Source organism: Lepidochelys kempii, chromosome 1 (genome assembly GCF_965140265.1).
Source record: "Lepidochelys kempii isolate rLepKem1 chromosome 1, rLepKem1.hap2, whole genome shotgun sequence".
NCBI classification, from domain to species: domain Eukaryota; kingdom Metazoa; phylum Chordata; order Testudines; family Cheloniidae; genus Lepidochelys; species Lepidochelys kempii.
The window spans coordinates 30393106-30415412 of NC_133256.1; the positions used below are offsets into that span (position 1 = coordinate 30393106).

At 39.4% G+C, this 22307-nt stretch overlaps 1 protein-coding gene across 3 annotated transcripts in view; it reads left to right on the forward strand.

Annotated features, from left to right (window-relative positions):
* The window catches only part of CNTN5 (contactin 5), a 975836-nt gene that overhangs the window by 891518 nt on the left and 62011 nt on the right, over positions 1-22307 (forward strand). For all 3 annotated transcript variants that reach the window (XM_073337877.1, XM_073337885.1, XM_073337894.1), the window contains one exon: positions 10396-10516. In XM_073337877.1, coding sequence (XP_073193978.1) covers positions 10396-10516 — 121 coding nt within the window. The remainder of the gene's footprint in view (positions 1-10395; positions 10517-22307) is intronic.

Below are 22307 nucleotides of genomic sequence, written 5' to 3' on the forward strand. Positions count from 1 at the left end.
TTTGAAAGGCCTAATCAATCTTTGACCCAGTACTTAACCAAGTCTCATTCTTCTTAAGTTGAGGAAACACTTCATACTTTAGATGTTTGCAGAGCTTTGGCATTCTACGTTTACCACACTAAGGTGTGCAGAACCTCTAATAGGCTTTTTGTAGTCTATGCCGAGAGAGTCAAAGGCCAACCAGTGTCAACTCAACGTATATTACACGGGATCTCTGACAGTATCAAGCTTGGCAGATGTCTCTCCTCCACTGAGAGTAATGGCTCACTCCACTGGGTCCCAGTCCACTTTGTCAACCTCTCTGATTTATGGTCCTATAATGGACATTTGTGAAGTGGCAACATGTGCATCTGTACATACCTTTTCCAGACATTATGCCATCACTCAAGCATCTTGAGACGATGTCAGCTTCAGCAAGTCTGTGTTGCAGTTTCTGTTCAGACAATCTGAAGTTCCACCATCAGTAAAAGAACTATTACAGAATTACCTCAAGTGGAATGTCTATATGCACAACACATCTTGGAGAACATTTAATGTAGATAAGTACCCATTCTTTCCTCTCAGCACAATGTCCCAGACTCCTTTGCAGCAACTTCGAACATGTGGTCCACTCTGTCAGCTCCCAGCCCTGGATTACCCCAAACAACCGCTTCCTCTTCTCATATTCCCATACTGTAGAAGGCCTCTGGAGAAAGACCCATGAGCATCAATTCTTATATTAGATTATAAAATTTCTCAGACAGGGATTATCTCCCGCTATGTGTTTGCACACCACCTAACACAATGTGGTCCTTAATCCTGAATCCTTCTGGGTGCTAATGTAATATACTTAATAAACAATAATAGTAACCAACCCTTCTTTCTTCTAAATTGTCTTTATATGTAAAAGGGGGAATGGGAAGAATACTGTTTCCTGAGATTTTTGGATTATGGGAAAGATTTCTGCATAGTGCAGAGCATGACTACATAATGTGAAACAAGTAATTGTTTTATTTTTAATTAACTAAAACATTTGAAGTCTGCAAACATCAGAACGTAAAAACAGCAAATGCTTGAGGTGTACAAAACTAAAAATTGAACAGCATTTAAATTGTTCTGAATGTATTTATGAACAGGAGTCGGCTTGAAGTCAAGAGGCCCATCATAGGCTATGTATAGTTGTCAGAACAATTTAAGAGAATTTATCATGCTATTATTTATCAATCACTGTTGACTGTACAGAGGTGCCATTGCCATGAGGTTACTGTATAAAATCATTAGTTTGCTTTAAAAAAAAATTCACTATAAACTAGTTTGCTAATCAAATATGCACTGCCAGCAAGACACATTTGTGATATTTCATCAATTTAATCTGACTAGATCTCACTAATGAAGGTTATTGTGCTAACTCCAATACAATATGAGCCATAGATTCAGCTAACCTGAGTGCAGGAATAGCTGGAAAAACATTTTGTATGTTTTGAATTTGAGCTTAATTTGAACAAAATGACATTAATAAACAAGATTTGTTTCATGCTTAGTGCCAAATCCTTGTCCCAGGGCAACATTGCCGTTGATTTCAGTGGGATCCAATTTGTGGAGTCACTTTTGGAACATAAGGGAAGACAGGCAGTTTTTCCAAATGCCTGGGACCCAAATCATTCAAAAATAACACTTAATCTTCACCCAGAAAATGGCCAGTAGCTTGTGCAGATCACAGAGAACAAGCATAATGTGCTCTTTGTATGACACCCAGTTTAATAAGCAGAACACTGTGCTCTGTGCTAGCTGCAATCTCCACAGGTTTGGCAAGAGTAACCTGCACTGTAGTAGTCCAGCCTCAAGGTGAGAGCTCTGCTTGCAGAGCTCTGCTTCTGAAAGCCAAAGGTATACACTTTTTGCCAAATGTAAATGATAAAAAGAGCATTGAGCAGTCATGTTATGCACTCCGACTGTTGTGGAGTGGAAACTGATGGCCTCTCTGCTTATGGGAAATTGGCCCACATGGAGGTGGTAAGATTGATTTAACTGATCACGAACACAAAGAACAGTCACATCAACAGACGCTACAGGAGCTAGAGACTGACTGACACTACAGCTGCAGATGAACACCTTTTATGACAACCTCCAACATGCAAGTCCTGGATCAGCACTTCGCTGCTCCCCCATTGTGAATTTGCAGATTCTTGATGCTTGCTAATTGCCATCTATTTCTAACACTAGAAATCAAGATGATCTGCTTTTTGTGCTGTAACATTGACCTAAAAGAGAATGTTTGTGAGGTACTGAATTCTATAATGATTATTTGGTATAGGTAGTGGGCAGCACTTCCAAAAGCTCAGGTCTCCTAACCCAAAGACTAAGACCGGGTAGCTGTCACATCATTGTTTGTGTCCATTTAGCATATTGAATTCTCCTGCCTGATAGGTTATTTTCCAAGAGAGGGTAGTTATAGTCACACAACTAAAGGTGGGATGTGGTTAGAGTGTGTTGCGCTGGAAGGGGATTATTACAGTCAGCATGGAGAGTGAAAGGAGCTGAATGGCAAACGTTTTTAAAAATGAAAGGCATTGTACAGGGTTCCCATTTTTGTGTATATTTCCTGATATACCTCTCCGTTGAAATTTATACAGTGAATTGCATAACACCATACTGACTGTTTGCTCCCTGGCAGAAGTGGATGAAACAAACTGTAGGGTTTGGACAACCTACGGCGTAAAGATTAGAAAAGGACAATGTGATTAAACTCTCGGCTCTATTTCTGTTGCAAATAGACTATACTCTGTAATTGGGGAAAGCCTGTAAAGGTGGGAGAGTTAATGAATCTTCTCAGTCTAGAGGTAAAGGAGAGACAGATTCCTAGGGAGGTTTCCTAGCAACTGCTCAGGATGGTGAAACGCACTGTCATGGAAAGAATGACTACAGACCTTGATACTTTAAGATCCACATGTAAAAGTTACGTTCCTTCAAAGCAACTCACAACCTATTATCATTTATGAAATAGAAAACAAAAAATCACATAATTTATTCCCATCAGAAGTAACTTAAATTAACTTCATAAGTCACTCTGATACCATGGTGGTTGGAGTGGTAGAAGACTCTAAAGAGAACAGAATAATTTACACATTCAGAAGATGTAGACGACCTGAGCTTTGATTCTCCTATGAAATTAGGTCACTACATCTAAGGCAGCAGCTAATGTTATTAATAGATAGCACCACAGTATGTGAAAAATTACCCCAAGCAGCAACCTATAGATAAAGCTAATTAAAAGCATTGTGAGCACACCTGTGACCTAAGATAAATTGCAGTACTGGAACAGATAAAGCAGTGCATTGATATGGCTCTTGTGGATACTGGGGCCACCTGTACACTAATAAATGAGATACTTTGGCGCATAATGTAAACAACACAGACCAGTTGGTTGCCCTAAAAAAAAAGTACCATTATTCCTGAAAAATGGCATCACTGGCCATACTATTAATTATGGGTTGTTTAATGAGGACCAAATGGGCTGGGGTTTGCAAAGGAGGTTAGGCACTCAACTGCCCTTAAAATTCATTAGGAACTGGGCACCTATCTTTCTTAGGCTCCTCTGGGATCCCAGCTATAGCACAGAAGAATACATGTTCAATGCTCTATGGAGCTTTCCTTGTATTATGAGCTGGTGTACACCTTTCAGATACCAAATGCACCATGTGGCTAGGTGACGTTCAGAACTCAAAGCAATGCAGATATCTTTGTAAAAAAAAAAAAAACTTTGTTGTTATAATGGTGCACTTCTTGGCAAGTGTCCACTGACACTGTGCGTGAAGAGCTACACCATAGCATGCAGCCTTCCCATGGATTAACTGAACTAGAATCTGCTTTTGTTTAGAAGAGAACTCACAAAAAACATGGCAATTTCATGACAGCACTCATTTGAGCTTTTAAGACTATTAGGAGCACATATTGACAGGTACCTCAGGCAATTCCATATCATGCTGGTCGAGTTTTGAACCCTTTTGACACTTCTTGCTTCATTGTAACCAACTTTCTTTTATCCTACCCAAAGGGAAACTATGTCTCTGAATTTACTGAAATGTTAGATTGATTTTAGCAACAGAAGTCAAAAAGCAGAAGACAGGGATTCTGGCTTTCGTTACTTTTAATAGCTATTGTATGAGAATTTTTGCTGCACTCCTATTAAGAGATCACTGTCTTTTAAACGATTTCTAAATCTGAATGTAATCTCACTTTTCAAACCTAAACATAAGCTACAATAAGACTGTACTTAGCTTTTATAAAGGGTAAACCAAACCACTTTGTAAAATATGCACACCAGTCTGCACCTCAGTCCTTTCTGGAAACAAAACCCAAGTCTTTTATGGTTCAGTTTGCATAACTATCATCCTCACTATCCTCAACTTTCTCTCTGTCACCCTCAACAGACTCATCCCTCTTCCAAGTCATCCAGAAAGAACCCCTACCCACGACATTCCCAGTGTGGAATCTTCACTCCGCAATCTCTTTTCTGAGGTTGTGGGTTTGGTCTAATCTTGTGAGCTCCCGGTCTTGCTTATGGTCAGTCATGTGTGCTGGAGAAGCTCCTGAGACCTGTTAAAAGTTGTTAGGAAATAAGAGAAAGTGAGTCTGATCAAGATTTAGATACGGTTCAACTAACCAGCCACAATATTTTAGATAAGCCATTTTTCCTTTTTGTCCTGTGTTTGCCCCTTATCTGTAAGTAAAGGATTTTGAATGACATCTGTGAGGGCTTTAAAACACATCCAAACCACCAAGGCAGACCTTTAACCTAGGCTTGCTTCAGGCCAGATATGCCTCTTCCATAAGAGTTGTCTTCAATACTGGATATGATAATCTCCATACAAATGCAATGTATTTCAGTTGCCATTTACAGTGAACAAATCCATTAATATTTCTACTAGGACTGAGCAACACTCCCCAGGTTGGATTTTCAAAAACAAAATGCTTTGGTCTAACTCTGCTCCCATTGAAGTCTATTGGAGTTTTGCCATACACTTCAGTGGAAGTAGTTAGGCCAATACTAAGTGCTTTTGAAAATCCTATGCTTAATCTCTTTGGCACCAGTTCTCCAGGAATGTTCATCACAAATCCAAAAAGAAACTGAGTGTGTGCCAAGGTGGCTTTCATGCCAGCTTTTAGTCTCCTTCTTCCACCAACCCTCCCTTCCCACTATCATGGGGAAGTTTGGGCACCAGGCTAGTCCTTGGTGTAAATTAAGGCAACTTGACAGGCACTCATATGTATGCTAATTGACAATAGCCCCCAGAGAGCAACCAGGTGTAAAGGAGCCCCTACACCAGGATCCAGAAGTAGGACAATATAGGAGCTCTGGTGTCAGCTCTACACTACCTACAACTCCTTGCCCACACTGGGGAATTTTTAGTACCCAACTAAGAGCAACTGGAGCAGCACAAAGCAGTCCTCATGCACCAGTTAATTGTGATCTTCATCTTCACCAACAGTATTTTTCTTGCTTTATGAAAATTTTAGTTCTTGGTTATTTTCCAAGGTTTCAAAACCCTGAACTTTGTATAAAAACAGGACTTACTCAGCCCCAAACGCCACAGAACCCACATGTACTGTCATCCAGAATTTTAAACCCAAGGGGCCAGATAAGCTTTACAGATGTTCTGTTCTAGGATGCCTCATCATATAATTCCTGACTTGCATAGGAGGAAAATGTCTCCAGAGTGCATTCCATATAGTTGGAAAGTGAGGTGGCCCAATTCTCCAAGATATTCTGCTCCCGCAACTCCCATGGGCTACAGTAGGATTTGCAGCTACTCAACACCTCCCATGATCAGGCCACTAATTTCTAAACTCACATCAATTTATATTAAAAGCAAGCAAGTTTAATTTTTTCCCCTCACACATTCCAAGTAATGCTGGTTGTTGCACATACTGTTATTCTGTAATAAACTTAAATGTTTCACAGGGATCCGTTTTATTGCACTGCTCTCTCTCATTTATAGCAATGATTCTTCCAATTGCTGCCAATTTGCCTAGTTATTTAAGCATGCAGATTAAATACACATTATTTTCCTGATGAGAGTATTAGGATTCATATAGTCTTGAACCTTGTAGTAGTTAGTGGTAGCAAAGATTTTGAGACAGCTCCTTAGCAATTAAACCAGACTATCTATAATGCTTTTTTCCCCCTTCACAAGAAAGCCTACATTAAATATAGATTATCCTCAAAAGAGAGACTGAAATGTGGACTGATGTTGGTCTTATCCTTTAAATACCTAAAGTTTATATCAAAAACATTAATCTTCTTGAATAATCCATGTTTCATGGATAATAAGCACTGTTGTGCTAGAAAAGTTAAAAACTTTTTATTCCCAAGACAACTCCTCACAGAAATGAAATAGTGTGCATCTCTTTTATGTTCTCCTATTGCAAAATGCTCAAATGTCCTAGAAAGGATTTGAGTGATGTAAGAGAGTTTCTGGAATTCCAGAATAGAATTTAGAATGTAGAATTTCTGAATTGTACCTGGCCAGATGATTGGTCTATGCATTCCAGTATCCTTTCTCCAGCAGTGTCAGATACTTCAGAAGGAAAAATGCCATAAAATACCATAACTTTCTATTATCAGATCTACTAGTTTATTGTAGCATTCACTCCTGCATTATCTCTGGTACTAATGGCATCCACTCTGTCACCCACCTGCCCACTTCTCCAACAAACAACATCTTCACACTTTCTCCTTTGCTGGCCCCATGCAGGGGGAAAAACCCTGACAAAATTGCCTTTTCCTATTTTAAATTCTTACCTAAATTTTAATTCCTAAATTTGAAAACCTACCTCTGGTTTTGGGGCGTGCAAATCATTCTTATTTGGAATTGATTAGAGAAGAGGCACATTGTTATATCTGATGTATCTTTACCTCATCCTCCAACTTACCCCCTCACCCAGTTTTTCTGTTTCATCCACCGGTTGTGGCCTTTCTGACATGTAGGTTGTTAACTCTCTGGGGAAGGAGATTGACATCTTTGTTATTTGTCTGTACAGCACATAGTACTGATCCTTTTTTGGGATTCCTAAGAGCTACCATAATACAAATAACAGTATTATAGAGGAGGGATTTTCTTTCTAGCCATGCCTTGTGATCATCTTTGAATCATGGATCATGAAGATAGAACAATCAAATATTATAAATGTTGATTAATGGGTACATCCATGCTTAGGTGTTGCAGAACTGAACGACAGATACCATCACCATCGTAGCTAAGCTCTTGGTAAGTGCTTGGATACCACAGAGATTGGAGTCTGCACAAGAATCTAAATAGGGAGAACCAGCTTGAATTGAACATGGGACCAGAAGGTAGAAATGCCTAAATTTTTATCCATGGTCTTAGGGTTAGTTTACCCTATTGGTAAAACAGTGTATTCTGTTAACCATGGGTTGCTAACGTGCTAAAGAGGAAAAAAATATATATACACAGCACAACAAACACTGAGGTCTAGCCAAAAATATATACAAGGTGTCACCTAGCATGTGTGTAAGCTACCATTGGGTGACAGAGATGACATTTTAAAACAAACCACTGAGGGGTTTTATATGATGGCTGCATTGCCAAGTATGTTCACTCAAGCTGTGGTTGGGAAATTGGCAGCAGACTGGAAAAGGAATCAGCTGCCTACCTATTCCTGGAAGATCAGATCCTAACCAATGCCTATCTGTAGTCTCTGACACACGAAACCACAATCATCTCTTACAATTTCTGTTCATATCTGCTTTGTCCTCATTATATGGTCACTTTCCAGTGATAATGCGGTCTATTCCTTTCTTGAAATTATGTTGAGGAAGCACTGTATGCACATTTTGCACTGTTCATGATGCTTTGCACCAGATCTGCATCTAATTTATATTCCCATCACAGAGGAACGCCTCACAAATTAGACCTTTTGTGGGAGATAGCTTAGAAAGCCTATTGTTTTTTAATCAGGGATTAGATGCTAAGAATTGACTATGATTCCAGGAGTGTAAAACCTATTATAGTAGAACAGTTTTCCACTGGAAAATGCTGATTCGTGAAAATCGAAACTTTTCATGGGCACATCAGTTTTGACAAAATTTAACTTTGAAGAAAAAGTTGAAACAAAGAGTTTTGAAAAGGTCCTTATCAGAACAAAATGTTTTAATTTTTTTGTTTCAAATTGACTTCATTTTAGATTATAATTTATAATATAACATTTTTAAAAGTCAGTATCAACATGAAAAATTTAGATTTTATCAAAATGAAATGTTTTAATTTACCCCCAATATTTTTTCTTCAAAAATGTTGCTTTATGGAAAATTTCAAATATGATGTTAGTTGCAGATTAGGAGTGAAATCAAAATTCAAAATCATGAATTTCCTGTAAAGCAGAAAGTCTGGTTCCTGCACAGCTCTAATTAATTTGCCCCGTAGTTCAAATTGGATATGCGACGCTTAACTGCCTCGCTTGTTTTGTTGTGTTGCAGCGTATTTCCTTTTTAACCAATTGCCACCCAGAAGTGGTTGCATTACAGTACTACATAAGGGTTGTCAACACATAAAAATTGCATTGTGTTAACTGTACTGATATATACTAGTACAAACTATACTGCTTCCACACTAGGGGTGGTGCCAATTAAACTATTTCCTCAGAAAATCACATCCCTAAATGAAATAATTAAATTAGTATAAAAGCTATGTGTAGCCAAGGTTTAAGGATGAAATTCATCCCTATACTTAACACAGGGCCTCTTTATTAGCATTCCTCTGCACATTCAAAATAGACTTATTCCCACCTCTCAGTGGCAACAGTAGTAATTTAGAGCACTCAGCATCTCTTAATAGAGGACCAGCTTGAGGTCTCTGCACCACTAAGGTCCCATCTAGGCCTTCAGTGTTGGATTTCAGAGGTATATAGGCATTGTGCTGGCTCCTAGCATGGGGGCAAATTTTGTTTGTTATCTTACTGTATAGTTTGTACAAGCAGTAGAGTTTGCAAAGCCCTGTTTAGATGAAAGGCATTATAAAATATAAGGTTTCAGAGTAACAGCTGTGTTAGTCTGTATTTGCAAAAAGAAAAGGAGTACTTGTGGCACCTTAGAGACTAACCAATTTATTTGAGCATAAGCTTTCGTGAGCTACAGCATGCATCCGATGAAGTGAGCTGTAGCTCACAAAAGCTTATGCTCAAATAAATAAAATATAAGATCATTCTTATTATTAATAAGGGGAAATTTGGGGTTACACTACCACCATTAGAATAGTATGTTTCTATACTTGTGTTGTACAACTTCTCTGCTGATTATGAAATGGAAACCTAGTCGGGACAGAGTTTGGAAGTTTTGCTGTCATAATCTAAAATAAATTCAGCAAAAGAACTCTTGTAAACAGGTGCTAGTCACATATGCACATACTTTAAGCACACACAAAAAATGGGATTTAAATGGTATGCTGGCCTCCTGATATGGGTGACTTCCCCCAAAGAGAATATCCCTTCCCCAAGCTGAGAAGCAAAGAAACTAAGTCATTAATGTGTTAAGTCATTAATGTGTAGAGGTCTGATTTCTAATGCCTACTGAAGCCAATGGAACAGCTCCTATCTACTTCAACAGACTTTGGGTGTGGCTGTGGTCTGGTGCATCCAGAAGCCTAGAACAATCATTTGAATTTATTAAATAACATTGCAATTCTCAGACACAGCTGTTCATACTTCAAAGGGCAGTTGTACCGGCATCTTCTTGCCCTTTTCCAGTCACAGTTAGTGAGCACACTGATCACTGTTGACCTCAATCCTAATGAGCAAAAGCTGGGACTCCCACTACTCCATGTTCTTTATTTACAGACATCAGAGGAGTGCACATTTCAGCTGGAAGTACATACAAATTCTAAAGGGGCGGGGTGGGAGACAGGGAATCTCTTGCATTGTCTTATTCAAGATTTTGTTAATTTCCCCCTACTGACCAAAATATTAATCATCACTAACTTTTCCAGCTAACTTGGTCTCCTTCCAAAACAGCCAGCAACTGCAATTAATGCCATTGCTCAGGCCAGAGAGTTTTGGTTTAGTTAATAAATTTGCTATTTATTGTCCATTTGGAAAGCATTTCTCTCTGCATGCAAGCATGCGTGGGTAATTATTTCTTAAGCAATGCAAAGGTTTTTCTTTAGTTATTTACTAAGTATATTACAAATAAAAAATCCTGCCCTTTAATCTCTGTTGATAATTTTATTAAAAGCACTTCCCCCTGCATTCCTTAAAACAGGGAGTTAGTATTCTGAAAATTATTTTAATATAAACTGCAAAACCTGCAAAGGGGACTTTGCCACAATATGCAAAGTGCCTATAAACCACCTTGAAGGGGGCAGATCTGAAACATTTTAAACTTGTACTTCATCCCTCTTTCAGCAAGCATCCTCTGCAGATTTAATGATCAGGAACATCCTTCTGATGCATGCTGGGAGATATGGCTGCAGGATACAGACCACAGCAGACAGTGTGTCAGATGAGGCAGAACTTCTTGTTAGGGGTGAGTATATTAAATCTCAGGTTTCAGAGTAACAGCCGTGTTAGTCTGTATTTGCAAAAAGAAAAGGAGTACTTGTGGCACCTTAGAGACTAACCAATTTATTTGAGCATAAGGTTTCGTGAGCTACAGCTCACTTCATCGGATGCATACTTCCAGGAGCATCAGATGAGCATCTGACAAGGTCCTGCTCCCTCCTCATGCCCAGGCCACCTGGCCAGTGGCTTGGCATGAGCAACTCTAAGGCTCTATGCATCCGATGAAGTGAGCTGTAGCTCACGAAAGCTTATGCTCAAATAAATTGGTTAGTCTCTAAGGTGCCACAAGTACTCCTTTTCTTTATGTTAAGTCTGAAGACATGATCAACATAAATGATCATACAACTGAATTTAAATGCATGGAGTTTGAGCATATCAGTGCTGTACATTATTCTTAGATTTTACAATACTGATGTCATTTTTGCTTAATGTTTTTGTCTTTGAAAAAGCTGTGTGGTAGACCAGTCTGCAAAACAGGCGTGACTGACAATGGCAATTGGTAAATGGACCCTCAGTTCTTAAAAGATGTAATAGCTTAAAAAGCATATTGAATTTTTTAAAAAATAATTCAATTCTGTGTGAGGTAAATGATTTTTTTTCATTTGTTATTATAAATGTTATCTAAAATTGAAGCCATTCGCTCAGGTTTAATGGTCAGGAAATATTAGCTCAGTTCCTAACCTGCGGGGACTGCTCTGTTTGTAGTATAATGAAAGGTATGAGCAATTATTAGGAAGAAATCCAAAATCTTAATATTTTTGAATATATGAGTGAAACTTTGCCTTACAGAGATCACATTGGCAACTTGCTAGGAGCTGGCAGATGCAATTAGGGTTCAACCCTGCAAGCTGCTGAGCACCACATGAGAGGTGCTGAGTGCCCCTAGTTCCCATTGACACAAGTGAGAATTTAGAGTTCTGAACACCACTCAAGAAAAAATGCTCAGGGCTTTGCAGGATCAGCGGGGCCTCCAACTAACACAAAGTGAAGCAGAGCTTAGTCACTTCATTTGCAATATGTCTTCCTTGCTGACTTCAGATCATACAGTCTTAGAAATGGAGGGCTGGAAGGGACATCAAGAACACCATACCAAGTTCCATCTTGATCAATGCATGATGGCACCTGTAGTCTCATGTGTCCCCCACCTTTGCATTAGAATGTGGGAGGCTGCACTGTAGAACTCCTTATGTCTCATTTAGGCAGCAGGCATCACGCTGGCCATGCTTGTTATATGGTATGCTAAATTTTAAAATGTAATACACTGTGGGATATTGTATTAGCATGTAGGAAACCCCAAATAAAAAATATAAGACGACTAGAGAAGATTTTAAAAAAGTAAAATCCTTTTAGCTTATTCCACCACTTGTTCAGGCTTGATTTTTTTTTTCTATCTGTCATTTGCATGGAGAAAATATGCTCTGTGGAGAAGAAATGGTGTTTCTGGCAGAGTGTGAGGTTCTTTACTTATTTGATGGGAGGGGCTGTTAAATGTTGCATGAACTCAAGGACTACAGGGCTTCTATTAACCTAACTTCCGTGAACGTCATTTCACCAGTTAAAAGTTTCAAAAATTGCTCAACCTACTAGTACCTAGAATTCCACAGTCTTGCTTCTAAATTACACAGATCTGACCCCTGCTCCATAACCTCCTATGGTAAGCTAATTATTTCTCCCCCAGTGGGGTTCATTTTACATATGTGAATTTACTGTAGTTTGCTATAGAAAATGTTTCTCAGAATAGGAGGTCTGTATGTGAGAGTAATAAAAGCATTATCTGAGGTATTAGAAGGAATTGGATTCATGTGTCCCTAACTTTGTGATGAAATTAAAACTATGACATGAAATTAAAACATGATTCAGTTTCAAATATGCCATACTTACTATGCTCCATTATCCTTGTCTCTGAGGCTGGCAAATAAGAGGATAAAATCAGAATTATGTTTGTATCTGTTTTACAACTGGTTTACATTGTGTGTCTGTTTTTGTACTGATGTAAAGTTCTGCTTTCATTAAATTATGTGATTTGGTTAGTTTGTTCAAGAAGTGAATTTCCTATTAGATAGTTGTAATACTTATGCAAATAGCACAGAGCAGATTCTACAGTGTCAGCATTGCTTTTGCCAAGGGCTGGGTGATTTTTTTCTTTGTTTTTGGCCTTGCGGTAAATATTTAAAGCAGATTCCATGTAGTTGTCACTCGTTCTTTCTTCTTCAGCATTTTTCAAAAATTAATCCAAAATATTTAAGAGAATCTAAATATTTGTTTTCCTTTATACTGTTAAAAATTATTGTAATTCAGTCCCTGTGCCCCTCCCCAGCGTTTTTCTCTACATCGCTCAGTTTACAGTGGCACTCAGTGGTTTGCAACTTGATAGTCCCAGGTTGCAGTGTCATGGCAAGCTTCTCTTGGTTGAGTCCTTGAGAACACTGGACACTGATTCAGCAGAAGAGGTCAGCGGTGCAAGGTTACTCTGAAGACTTCCAGTTTGGGGTGTGGAGGAGGCTTGTCATGTGTCTAGGAAATTCCCTACCACTGTGCCGTTTTGTCAATGAAAACCAAAAGAGTACTGCTATATACTCCCTAGGTAGTATAACTTCTCAGGGATAGCTATTGTCTGTAGTTTAGATGTTATACTGTAAGGCTTGTCTGATCTTTTTTGACATATGTGAATATGTGAGATTGTCTTCACTTACTGTACCCTCCATCTCCTCGGTAATACTTTTCACACACAGAGTAAGTTGAATCAAAATCACTTTACACTTCCTCTTTTAGATATTCAAGGATATAACTGGTTGATTATTTGCAAGGGGACTACATTATGCTACTACTAATCAGATGTGTTGACTGTAAGTCAAAGGAAATTATTTTGACTCTTTATAATGAAGGAATAGAGAGACAACTGTACATTATCCTGCCCTCATCAGTTGGAGAAGAACAACACAAAGTCTTTGCAAATCCCAGTTGGTATCACACCTCAGGTGTAACACTTCAAAGACAGCAATGTACCACCACATTCTCAGGCACGTGCCGTGTCTCAGAACATTGTATTGTATAGAAAACATATAGTTCCTTTGTATATTGTGTTCACTATGGAATAATATGCACCAATCTCTGTCTAGCATATTCATTTGAACACAGTATGAGTAGTAAGGCTTTAATTATTTTTCATTATTTATATAGTGCCTTCAGTATGTACTGCATTGTACAATGGAGGAAGTTTGCTAAAAAAATAAATGGTTAGACAACTTGGGTTAGCTCTTTTGTGCCTGCAGAATGAACAGCGCAGGGCAAGTCTAAATACTTTTGCCTGTAATTGCATGGTATCATAAATATAAAGGGAAGGGTAAACCCCTTTGAAATCCCTCCTGGCCAGGGGAAAGCTCCTCTCACCTGTAAAGGGTTAAGAAGCTAAAGGTAACCGCGCTGGCACCTGACCAAAATGACCAATGAGGAGACAAGATACTTTCAAAAGCTGGGAGGAGGGAGAGAAACAAAGGGTCTGTGTGTCTGTCTATATGCTAGTTTTCTGCCGGGGATAGACCAGGAATGGAGTCTTAGAACTTTTAGTAAGTAATCTAGCTAGGCATGTGTTAGATTATGATTTCTTTAAATGGCTGAGAAAAGAATTGTGCTGAATAGAATAACTATTTCTGTCTGTGTATCTTTTTTGTAACTTAAGGTTTTGCCTAGAGGGGTTCTCTATGTTTTTGAATCTAATTACGCTGTAAGATATCTACCATCCTGATTTTACAGGGGGGATTTCTTTATTTCTATTTACTTCTATTTTTATTAAAAGTCTTCTTGTAAAAAACTGAATGCTTTTTCATTGTTCTCAGATCCAAGGGTTTGGGTCTGTGGTCACCTATGCAAATTGGTGAGGCTTTTTATCCAACATTTCCCAGGAAAGGGGGGGTGCAAGTGTTGGGAGGATTGTTCATTGTTCTTACGATCCAAGGGTCTGGGTCTGTAGTCACCTAGGCAAATTGGTGAGGCTTTTTACCAAACCTTGTCCAGGAAGTGGGGTGCAAGGTTTTGGGAAGTATTTTGGGGGGAAAGACACGTCCAAACAGCTCTTCCGCAGTAACCAGTATTAGTTTGGTGGTGGTAGCGGCCAATCCAAGGACGATGGGTGGAATATTTTGTACCTTGGGGAAGTTTTGACCTAAGCTGGTAAAGATAAGCTTAGGAGGTTTTTCATGCAGGTCCCCACATCTGTACCCTAGAGTTCAGAGTGGGGGAGGAACTTGACAAATAGTTTGCACCTATAATTAGGTAAAGAAAGGTGCAAGTACTCAAATTTATGTACATCAATTTGTCAGATGCAAATAAGGAAGCTAATCTTCTGAAAATTTCCTACCATATGTGCAGGTTTTTAAAGGGTTGTGGGCCTTTTGCAAATAAAGTGTACTACCGTTTTGGGTGTTCACTGGATTTCATTTAGCATGAAATACACTTTTTTTATTGACGTCTTTGTTAGTGACAAAACCATAATTTGAGCTTCCCGCACATACTCTTCAAAAATGTTGTTAAAAGTTTTCCACCAAAAGGCTGGCAAGAAGCAAGACTCTTATCCCTCGACATAGTTTCAACATTTGACACTCAAAGCTGAAGACTTTGATGGGTACTTTAGAAATCTGATTAAATATCACATAAGTAATACTAAGGCAACTTTCTATTTAGTCCATAATAGCCTCTCTTTCTCCCAAATACCTTTCTGTTCTGTCCCTTGTTGTTATTTATTCTCCTTTCTGTTTTATTTTTATTTTTTTTAAATATGGCAAAGAATGGTGATGTCATTACCTATAAACATTTTATTGACAGTGCCAGTGTTTGCCCTATGAATTAGTGCACTCAACTTTCAGCTTAGAATTTAAAGCATTTAAATCCTATTATGATTTGCAAGTGAAAAACAGTTTAGTTGTTTCATCCTAGTGAATATTTGTCCTCAGAAAACTACTGCACAGTTTGACATAATTGAAGTGTCTGTGTTCAAATGGGGCTCAGCCACTGTAATGAAAGAAGACAAAACCAGAGGTGCTTTGGCAGAGTAACATGAAGAACTATGCACAGTTCCTCACCACACTGTTTGGTTGTAGGTAATGCTGCTCCTTAACTTGTGTAAGCATCAAATACCCTTTTCAGAAATTGGCCTAGAGAGTTCTCTGTCCCTTTGCATCACAAGAGAACCCTTTCTGTTGAACACCTGTGACAAAGATACAAGTTATAATCTTTTGCTTCCCACATACAAAATTCCATTTTGTGCCTAGATTTAATTCTTAAAGGTTTACAAAATGCATGACTTGAGTTATTGATTACTAGTTCTAAATATTGGCAAAACTTGATTGTGAATTCTAATAAATCTTTAGTGGTAAACTTGCTGTCATCAGGCCAAATTCTACTCTTGGATACATACACATGGCTCTCACTGCCATATTTCAAAGCTCTGTGCACTCATCTGAGGACAAAATTTTGCCCACAGAGACCACGAATGTGCTGGTGCAGAAATCAATCAGCGGAATTACATGTGTGTGGAGGGTAATAAAAATATCCTCTACTCCTTCTAGATATGACTGAATAGTGCAAAACAAGAATGGTGAACATGCATTCTGTTTCTGACTTTCACCATGTTCACTCTTCTCTGGAAAAAACGGTGCAAACAGGTGTTTCTCCACAGCAGTGTTTTCAGAGTAGCTGTTTGTCATGTAAACAAGGGTATTCACAGAGAAAAAAGATATGCCGAGGAAGTGCTTGTCCGTGTTTGTAAAGTTTCAGTCATCCAGTCAAGGAGGAGACACTATTTTTGGTTTTTATCAATCAATGCGTATCATACCCCATTCTTGGTACTGATCCAGGAACAGTTTTCCCTTGCCTAATGCCCTCTCCGTTACCGATCTTTATTTTATTTGTATACATCTTCAGCTTCCTGTGATTTTCAACCAGCAAGGGATTGAAAAAGAAGAATTTTTCAACTTGGCTGGTTTTCCAGCTATAATTGGCACCACTGCGTGTCTCTGTACTTATTTTTCACAAAGAAGAGATTACAAAAACAGAAGGCTCTAATGCAGGATAAATATGCATGTCATGTTCTGACACTAATGATGTGATCACAAATGTTGTTACTATACTCACCTACCAACCAGGAGGTTTACATTCTGCGGATGTCTCTGCTGATTCCTAGCCAGCGATGCGTTAGGTTCCCTCAAGACAATGCCTGGTTGGTAAGTTAATTTGTTTTCAAAGACTGTCTTCCACAAAGGTTTGTTGTGTTTTTAAGTTTCCATTATGTGATAGAAATTCCAAAACAATCTTTATTCATTTCTTATTACAGTGAATATCTCCATGATCTGCTACCTCCGTCAACCTTCAGTTAACCAACATTAAGTCATCAGCTAGCTCTATCATGGAAAGAACTGACATTGTAAAGCAAATACTTTTGTTGTCTTAATACTGCAGATCAGCATTGGTCCTGCCAGCCACATCTGGCAAAGGTAAATAGAATATTTTGCTTTGAGGAGGGGGAGGAAGTTTCTGGAACACTATAACAGCTACAGCACTAAACATAACTCAATTTTACCAAAAAGACCTTCCAAAGCCACAATCCAGTTCCTAATTAATTGATGTTTGTCTTTGACCTTGTTAGAATAAGGCCCAAATTAGGCCTTCTCTTCTACAAATAATAGTTTCTGTACATTCTTCTGTTCCCATTTTTTGTTGAGGAAACAATGCAGTTCCACTGTAAACAGCAGGGGGATGATTTGTTGGGGCTGCACAAGGGTGAAACATTTCCTACATAGGATGGAACACATTTCTGGGTGATCTCCGCTTGCAGCCCCAGGACTGGGGATTACTCTGTTTTCCCCCTCTTCTTTGGGCTGATTGGGACTAGGGTTACAGTAGCAGCTTCAGGGCAACTCAGGCAGTTTTCGTGAATCAGTGCATTAAAGTGTATACAGTAGTTATCAATACGGAGCATATTATGATACAATGTTGCAGGGATTGAGACTTCACTTTTAAGCGTTTAGAAATAAGAGAAAAAGGATTTTCCTATAAATATTTATACCCAATATGGGAATATTGAAAGTAAAATTACAATTAAAATCTCATGTACAGTTTTAGGTCAGTTTTAATAGTTATTATGGTATTACACAATAATAATGTTCCAAGCTCACCACAGGAGGTTTAGCAAAGTAAGCTCACAAAATAAAAGGCTTTGTATGTATTTGTGAATGTATGTGTGTGTGCACTAGCATAATCTAGAGGCTCAAATCAACACCGCTGAATTATCTCCATTTTAACATTGATCTAGTTAATGAAAGCTTTTCTTAATCACAGAGAAAATACAGCAAGGTACCAGTCTCTTTGAATTATTCGTTTTCTTCTAGATGTTGTTAGTTTGGGTCATGATTTCTTTATTGTCAACACAAGGAATCAAAGAGTTATTAGCAAACTCCACTTGAAACACATAACCTGCATTGCCAGAGATGTTCTGTCACCTGAACCCTATCTGTAAATTAAAGCTCACATATTTCTCTTGCAAACTTGGATCATGGTATGTTAAACCCAAGCTAATAAGTGGAATCAATCGCACACCACTGAATTATGTGCTGTATTACAGACATCAGTAATCTATCCATCACATAGCACATCTGCTGCAAATGATCAAACCTCTTTTCAGATTGCTCTATATAAATGCTCCAGCTTCAATTTAACCTGCTGTCTCTTTCTCCAAACATGTCAGGTGGTATCTTCTATATTGTTCCAACAAGTTTGCTGTCAAAGCATGACAGGTATAATCTTTCAGTCTCTATGGAGCTTAAATAGTACATTAGAAGCAATACTCTGTAGCATTATGACTTAGATTACAAACTGTACAATCATATAACAAAGAAAAAGGCCACTAGTAGTTTGTAAAGATACTAAAATGACATATTACTAAGACACCTTTGTTCATAGGTAGCATTGTATAAAATACTAATTTTAGTGACCTGGAATTTCCTTTGCTCATGTCAAAAAATAAAAACAAAAGTATTCTTGTTCTTACCCTGCTTTCCCATTCTATTGATCAATTTGTCACACAAAACAATTATTTCAGTGCTTCTCTCTGGTCATGGTGTGGATTTGGGAAGAAGGTAGGGAGGTGAATAAGTTAGTTTACATGGAAGGCAGAGGACACTTTCAGGAGGAACTTTGGGTGTGGTCTCTGTGTGACCTCATCCCTAAAAAAATGATGTGAAGGGTGCCATTAGAGCTCCTATTTCCCCGATTCTCAGAGCCAAGGTGATGGCCACTAAGAACGCCATTTTCATAGACAGATGCATAAGCAAGCATGTGACCAGGGGTTCAAAAGAAGACTTTCCAAGGCACTTGGAGACCAGGTTAAGGTTCCATGTTGGATTAGAACATCTGATTTGTGGAAAAAGGTGTCCCATACCTAGGGCCCTACCAAATTCACAGTCTATTTTGGTCAATTTCACAGTCATGGGACTTTTAAAATGGCAAATTTCATGATTTCAGCTGTTTAAATCTGAAATGTTATGGCGTGTGTTTGTAGGGGTCCTGACCCAAAAAGGATCTGTGGGAAGGTCGCAAGGTTATTGGGGCGGGGGGGCGGTTGTGGTACTGCTACCCTTACTTCTGCGCTTGTGCTGGCAGCGATGATCTGGAGCCCAGATCTGAAGACAGAGCAACTGCCAGCAGCAGCCCAGAAGTAAGGATGTCATGGTATGGTATTGTCATCCTTATTTCTGTGCTGCTGCCTGCAGAGCTGGGCCCTCGGTCATCAGTCACCACTGTCTGGCCACCCAGCTCTGAAGGCAGCACCGCAGAAGTAAGGGTGGCATGGTATGGTATTGCCACCCTTACTTTTGCGCTGCTCCTGGCGGGACACTGCCTTCAGAGCTGGGTCCTCAGCCAATGTCTGCCGCTCTCCAGCTGCCTAGCTCTGAAGGCAGTGCAGAAGTAAGGGTGGCAATGCTGTGACCCCCCCCCCTAAAATAATCTTGCAACTTCCAATTTGAGAAACATTGGTCTCCCCCGTGAAATCTGTATAGTATAGGGTAAAAGCACACAAAAGACCAGATTTCACTGCGGGGGAGACTAGATTTCATGGCCCGTGTTGCGTTTTTCATGGCCGTGAATTTGGTAGGGCCCTACCCATGCCCTTGAGGAATCTTTTTGTTGTAGGATGAATGAATACGGAGTTGCTGTTCATCTTCTGATGAAAGGCATTTATGGCTGCAAGATGTACATTTACTGAACTTAGAGATAATTCTTGGTTTTAGATCTAGGTTGTAGTCTGTTACTAGTGGGAGGCTAGAGGATGTGGGGGTAACGTGTTTTGAGACACACCAGATTTGGAATCTTTTCCACTTCTGCACAAACATGTGACAAATCATTATTATTCTGCTATGTAGTAGCACCTCTTTCTCATTCTCTGAATGGAACATCTCTATGCTTTTGAACCATGACTTGGTGCTAAAGAATCAACACAAAAGGAGAATGGAGGATGGAGACCCATTCTGAATCTGAGGTCACTCAACAAATACTTAAAGGCACGAATATTTAAAATGGTTACATTAGCTCCAATAATTCCATCTCTGAACTAGGGAGACTGATTCTTGGCCCTCAGACTACAAGATGCTTATTTTCATATTGTGATTCAACCATCTCAAAGGAGTTTCCTGAGATTCACTTTGGGTCAAGACCATTTTCAATACAGGGTGCTTCCATTCAGTCTATCATCCACATTCAGAGTGTTCTTGAAGATCCTACCTGTGGCAGTGGTTCCTCTTTGCAAATTATGAATCATGACATGTCTATATCAAGATGACTGCCAGCTCAAGGCACAAATCTTCAATGACGTCCTATTAGCCACACAAAAGACTATAGATATATTAATGCAGTTGAGACTACAATTGAACACTCAAAAATCTACTCTAACTCCAGTGCAACATCTAAAATTCATAGGAGCCTATTTAGATGCAGTGAAAACCAAAGCCTTCCTCTCACTACATAGGTTCAACACCCTAATCATTTTAATTGACACTGTTCAGATCAGCCCCAAGACCCAGGCCAGAAATTGCCTTCCACTAACCTGACAGCAAACACCTTTGAATTAAGTCATGCAGGGTTCCACATGCATTGCCTTCAGGCATGACTCAAAGCAGTATACACACCAAACAGAGACAGATAAAACAACCTACCTCTGACAGTCAAAGACCATCTTGAATGGCGGAAAGATCTGCAGGATATCTGCACAGGGGTCCCATTCATGCAACCACCTCCAACATTGATACTGACAATAGACACATCCTTACTGTGCTGGGGAGCTCATCTAGACAATCACATGGTTCAAGGCAAATGGTCCCCCTTAGAATCAACACTACATATCAACCTATTGGAGCTCAGAGCCATCTGGAATGATTGTTCACATTTCCTATCATTGATCAAGAGCAAACATATAAAAGTCACGTCAGACAACATAGCGTGTATATTCTACATAAACCACCAGGTAGGAGTGAGATCACCATCCCTTTGCGCAGAGACAGTGAAACTATGGAACTGGTGCATGGCAGCAGCATCTTGTCAGCAGTCTACCTGCCAGGTGTGCAGAATACCATAGCGTACACCCTCAGCAGGACATTCTAACAGGAACACAAATGTGAAGTGGAGCCTGTTGTTCTCCACAATGTATTTCAGCATTGGGGAATCCCCAAAGTAGACTTATTTGCCATGACCAAAACCAAAATATGCTCCCAGTACTGCTCCAGATGCCTTCCTCGTTCACTGCAATACAGGTCTCATTTATGCCTTTCCTCTGATTCCTCTCATATCAAAGGTCCTGCTCCGGCTAAGAAATAGTAGCTCTAATGGCACACCCACCCTTCACGATGTTTTTTTAGGGATAAGGTCTCACAGAGACCACCCAAAATTCCTCCTGAAAGTATCCTCTGCCTTCCACATAAACCAACGTATTCACCTCCCTACTTTCTTCCAAAGGCCACATCATGACCAGAGAAAAGCAATATTACCTACACTCAATGTCAGGAGAGCTTTGGCATTCTATTTGGGTAGAACAAAAATTTTCAGAAAAATCTTCTAAACTATTGCTTTCAATTGCAGAGAGGTCTAACGTATCCTCAGTCTTGAAACAAAGATGCTCTGGATGGATATCAAACTGCATTACCTATTATTATTGTACCCACAATCTTCAACCTCCATCTGGAGTTCAATTCCATGAGATCTGTTTCCAATTCTGTAGCCTTCATCAAAAACATTCCCATCACAGAAATATGCAGAACAGCAACTTAGGCAGCTGATCATACTTTTGTGGGACATTATGCTATCACCTATAACTCAGCATCAGATGCTATGTTTGGATTCACGGTATTCTCATCAGTACTAGACTCAACGCCAAAGCCCCACCCCTCCATCAGGGCTCCTGCTGTAGAGTCACCTACAGTGGAGCGCCCATAGGGACACTACTTGAAGAAGAAGAGGTTACTCACCTTGTGCAGTAACTGTGGTTCTTTGAGATGTGTGTCCTTATGGGTGCTCCATAACCCACCCTCTTTGCCTCTGCTTTGGAGCTTTTAATAAGGGTCTCTGTGGTAGAGAAGGAACTAAGGACAGTTCACCCGTGCAGCGCTAGGTAGCCTTGAGGCAAGCCTAAAATCTCCAATCTGAGGCTCAGAGACATGGATACACCTACAGTGGAGCAGCCATAGGGACACAGTAGGAGATTAACATCTTCAGTG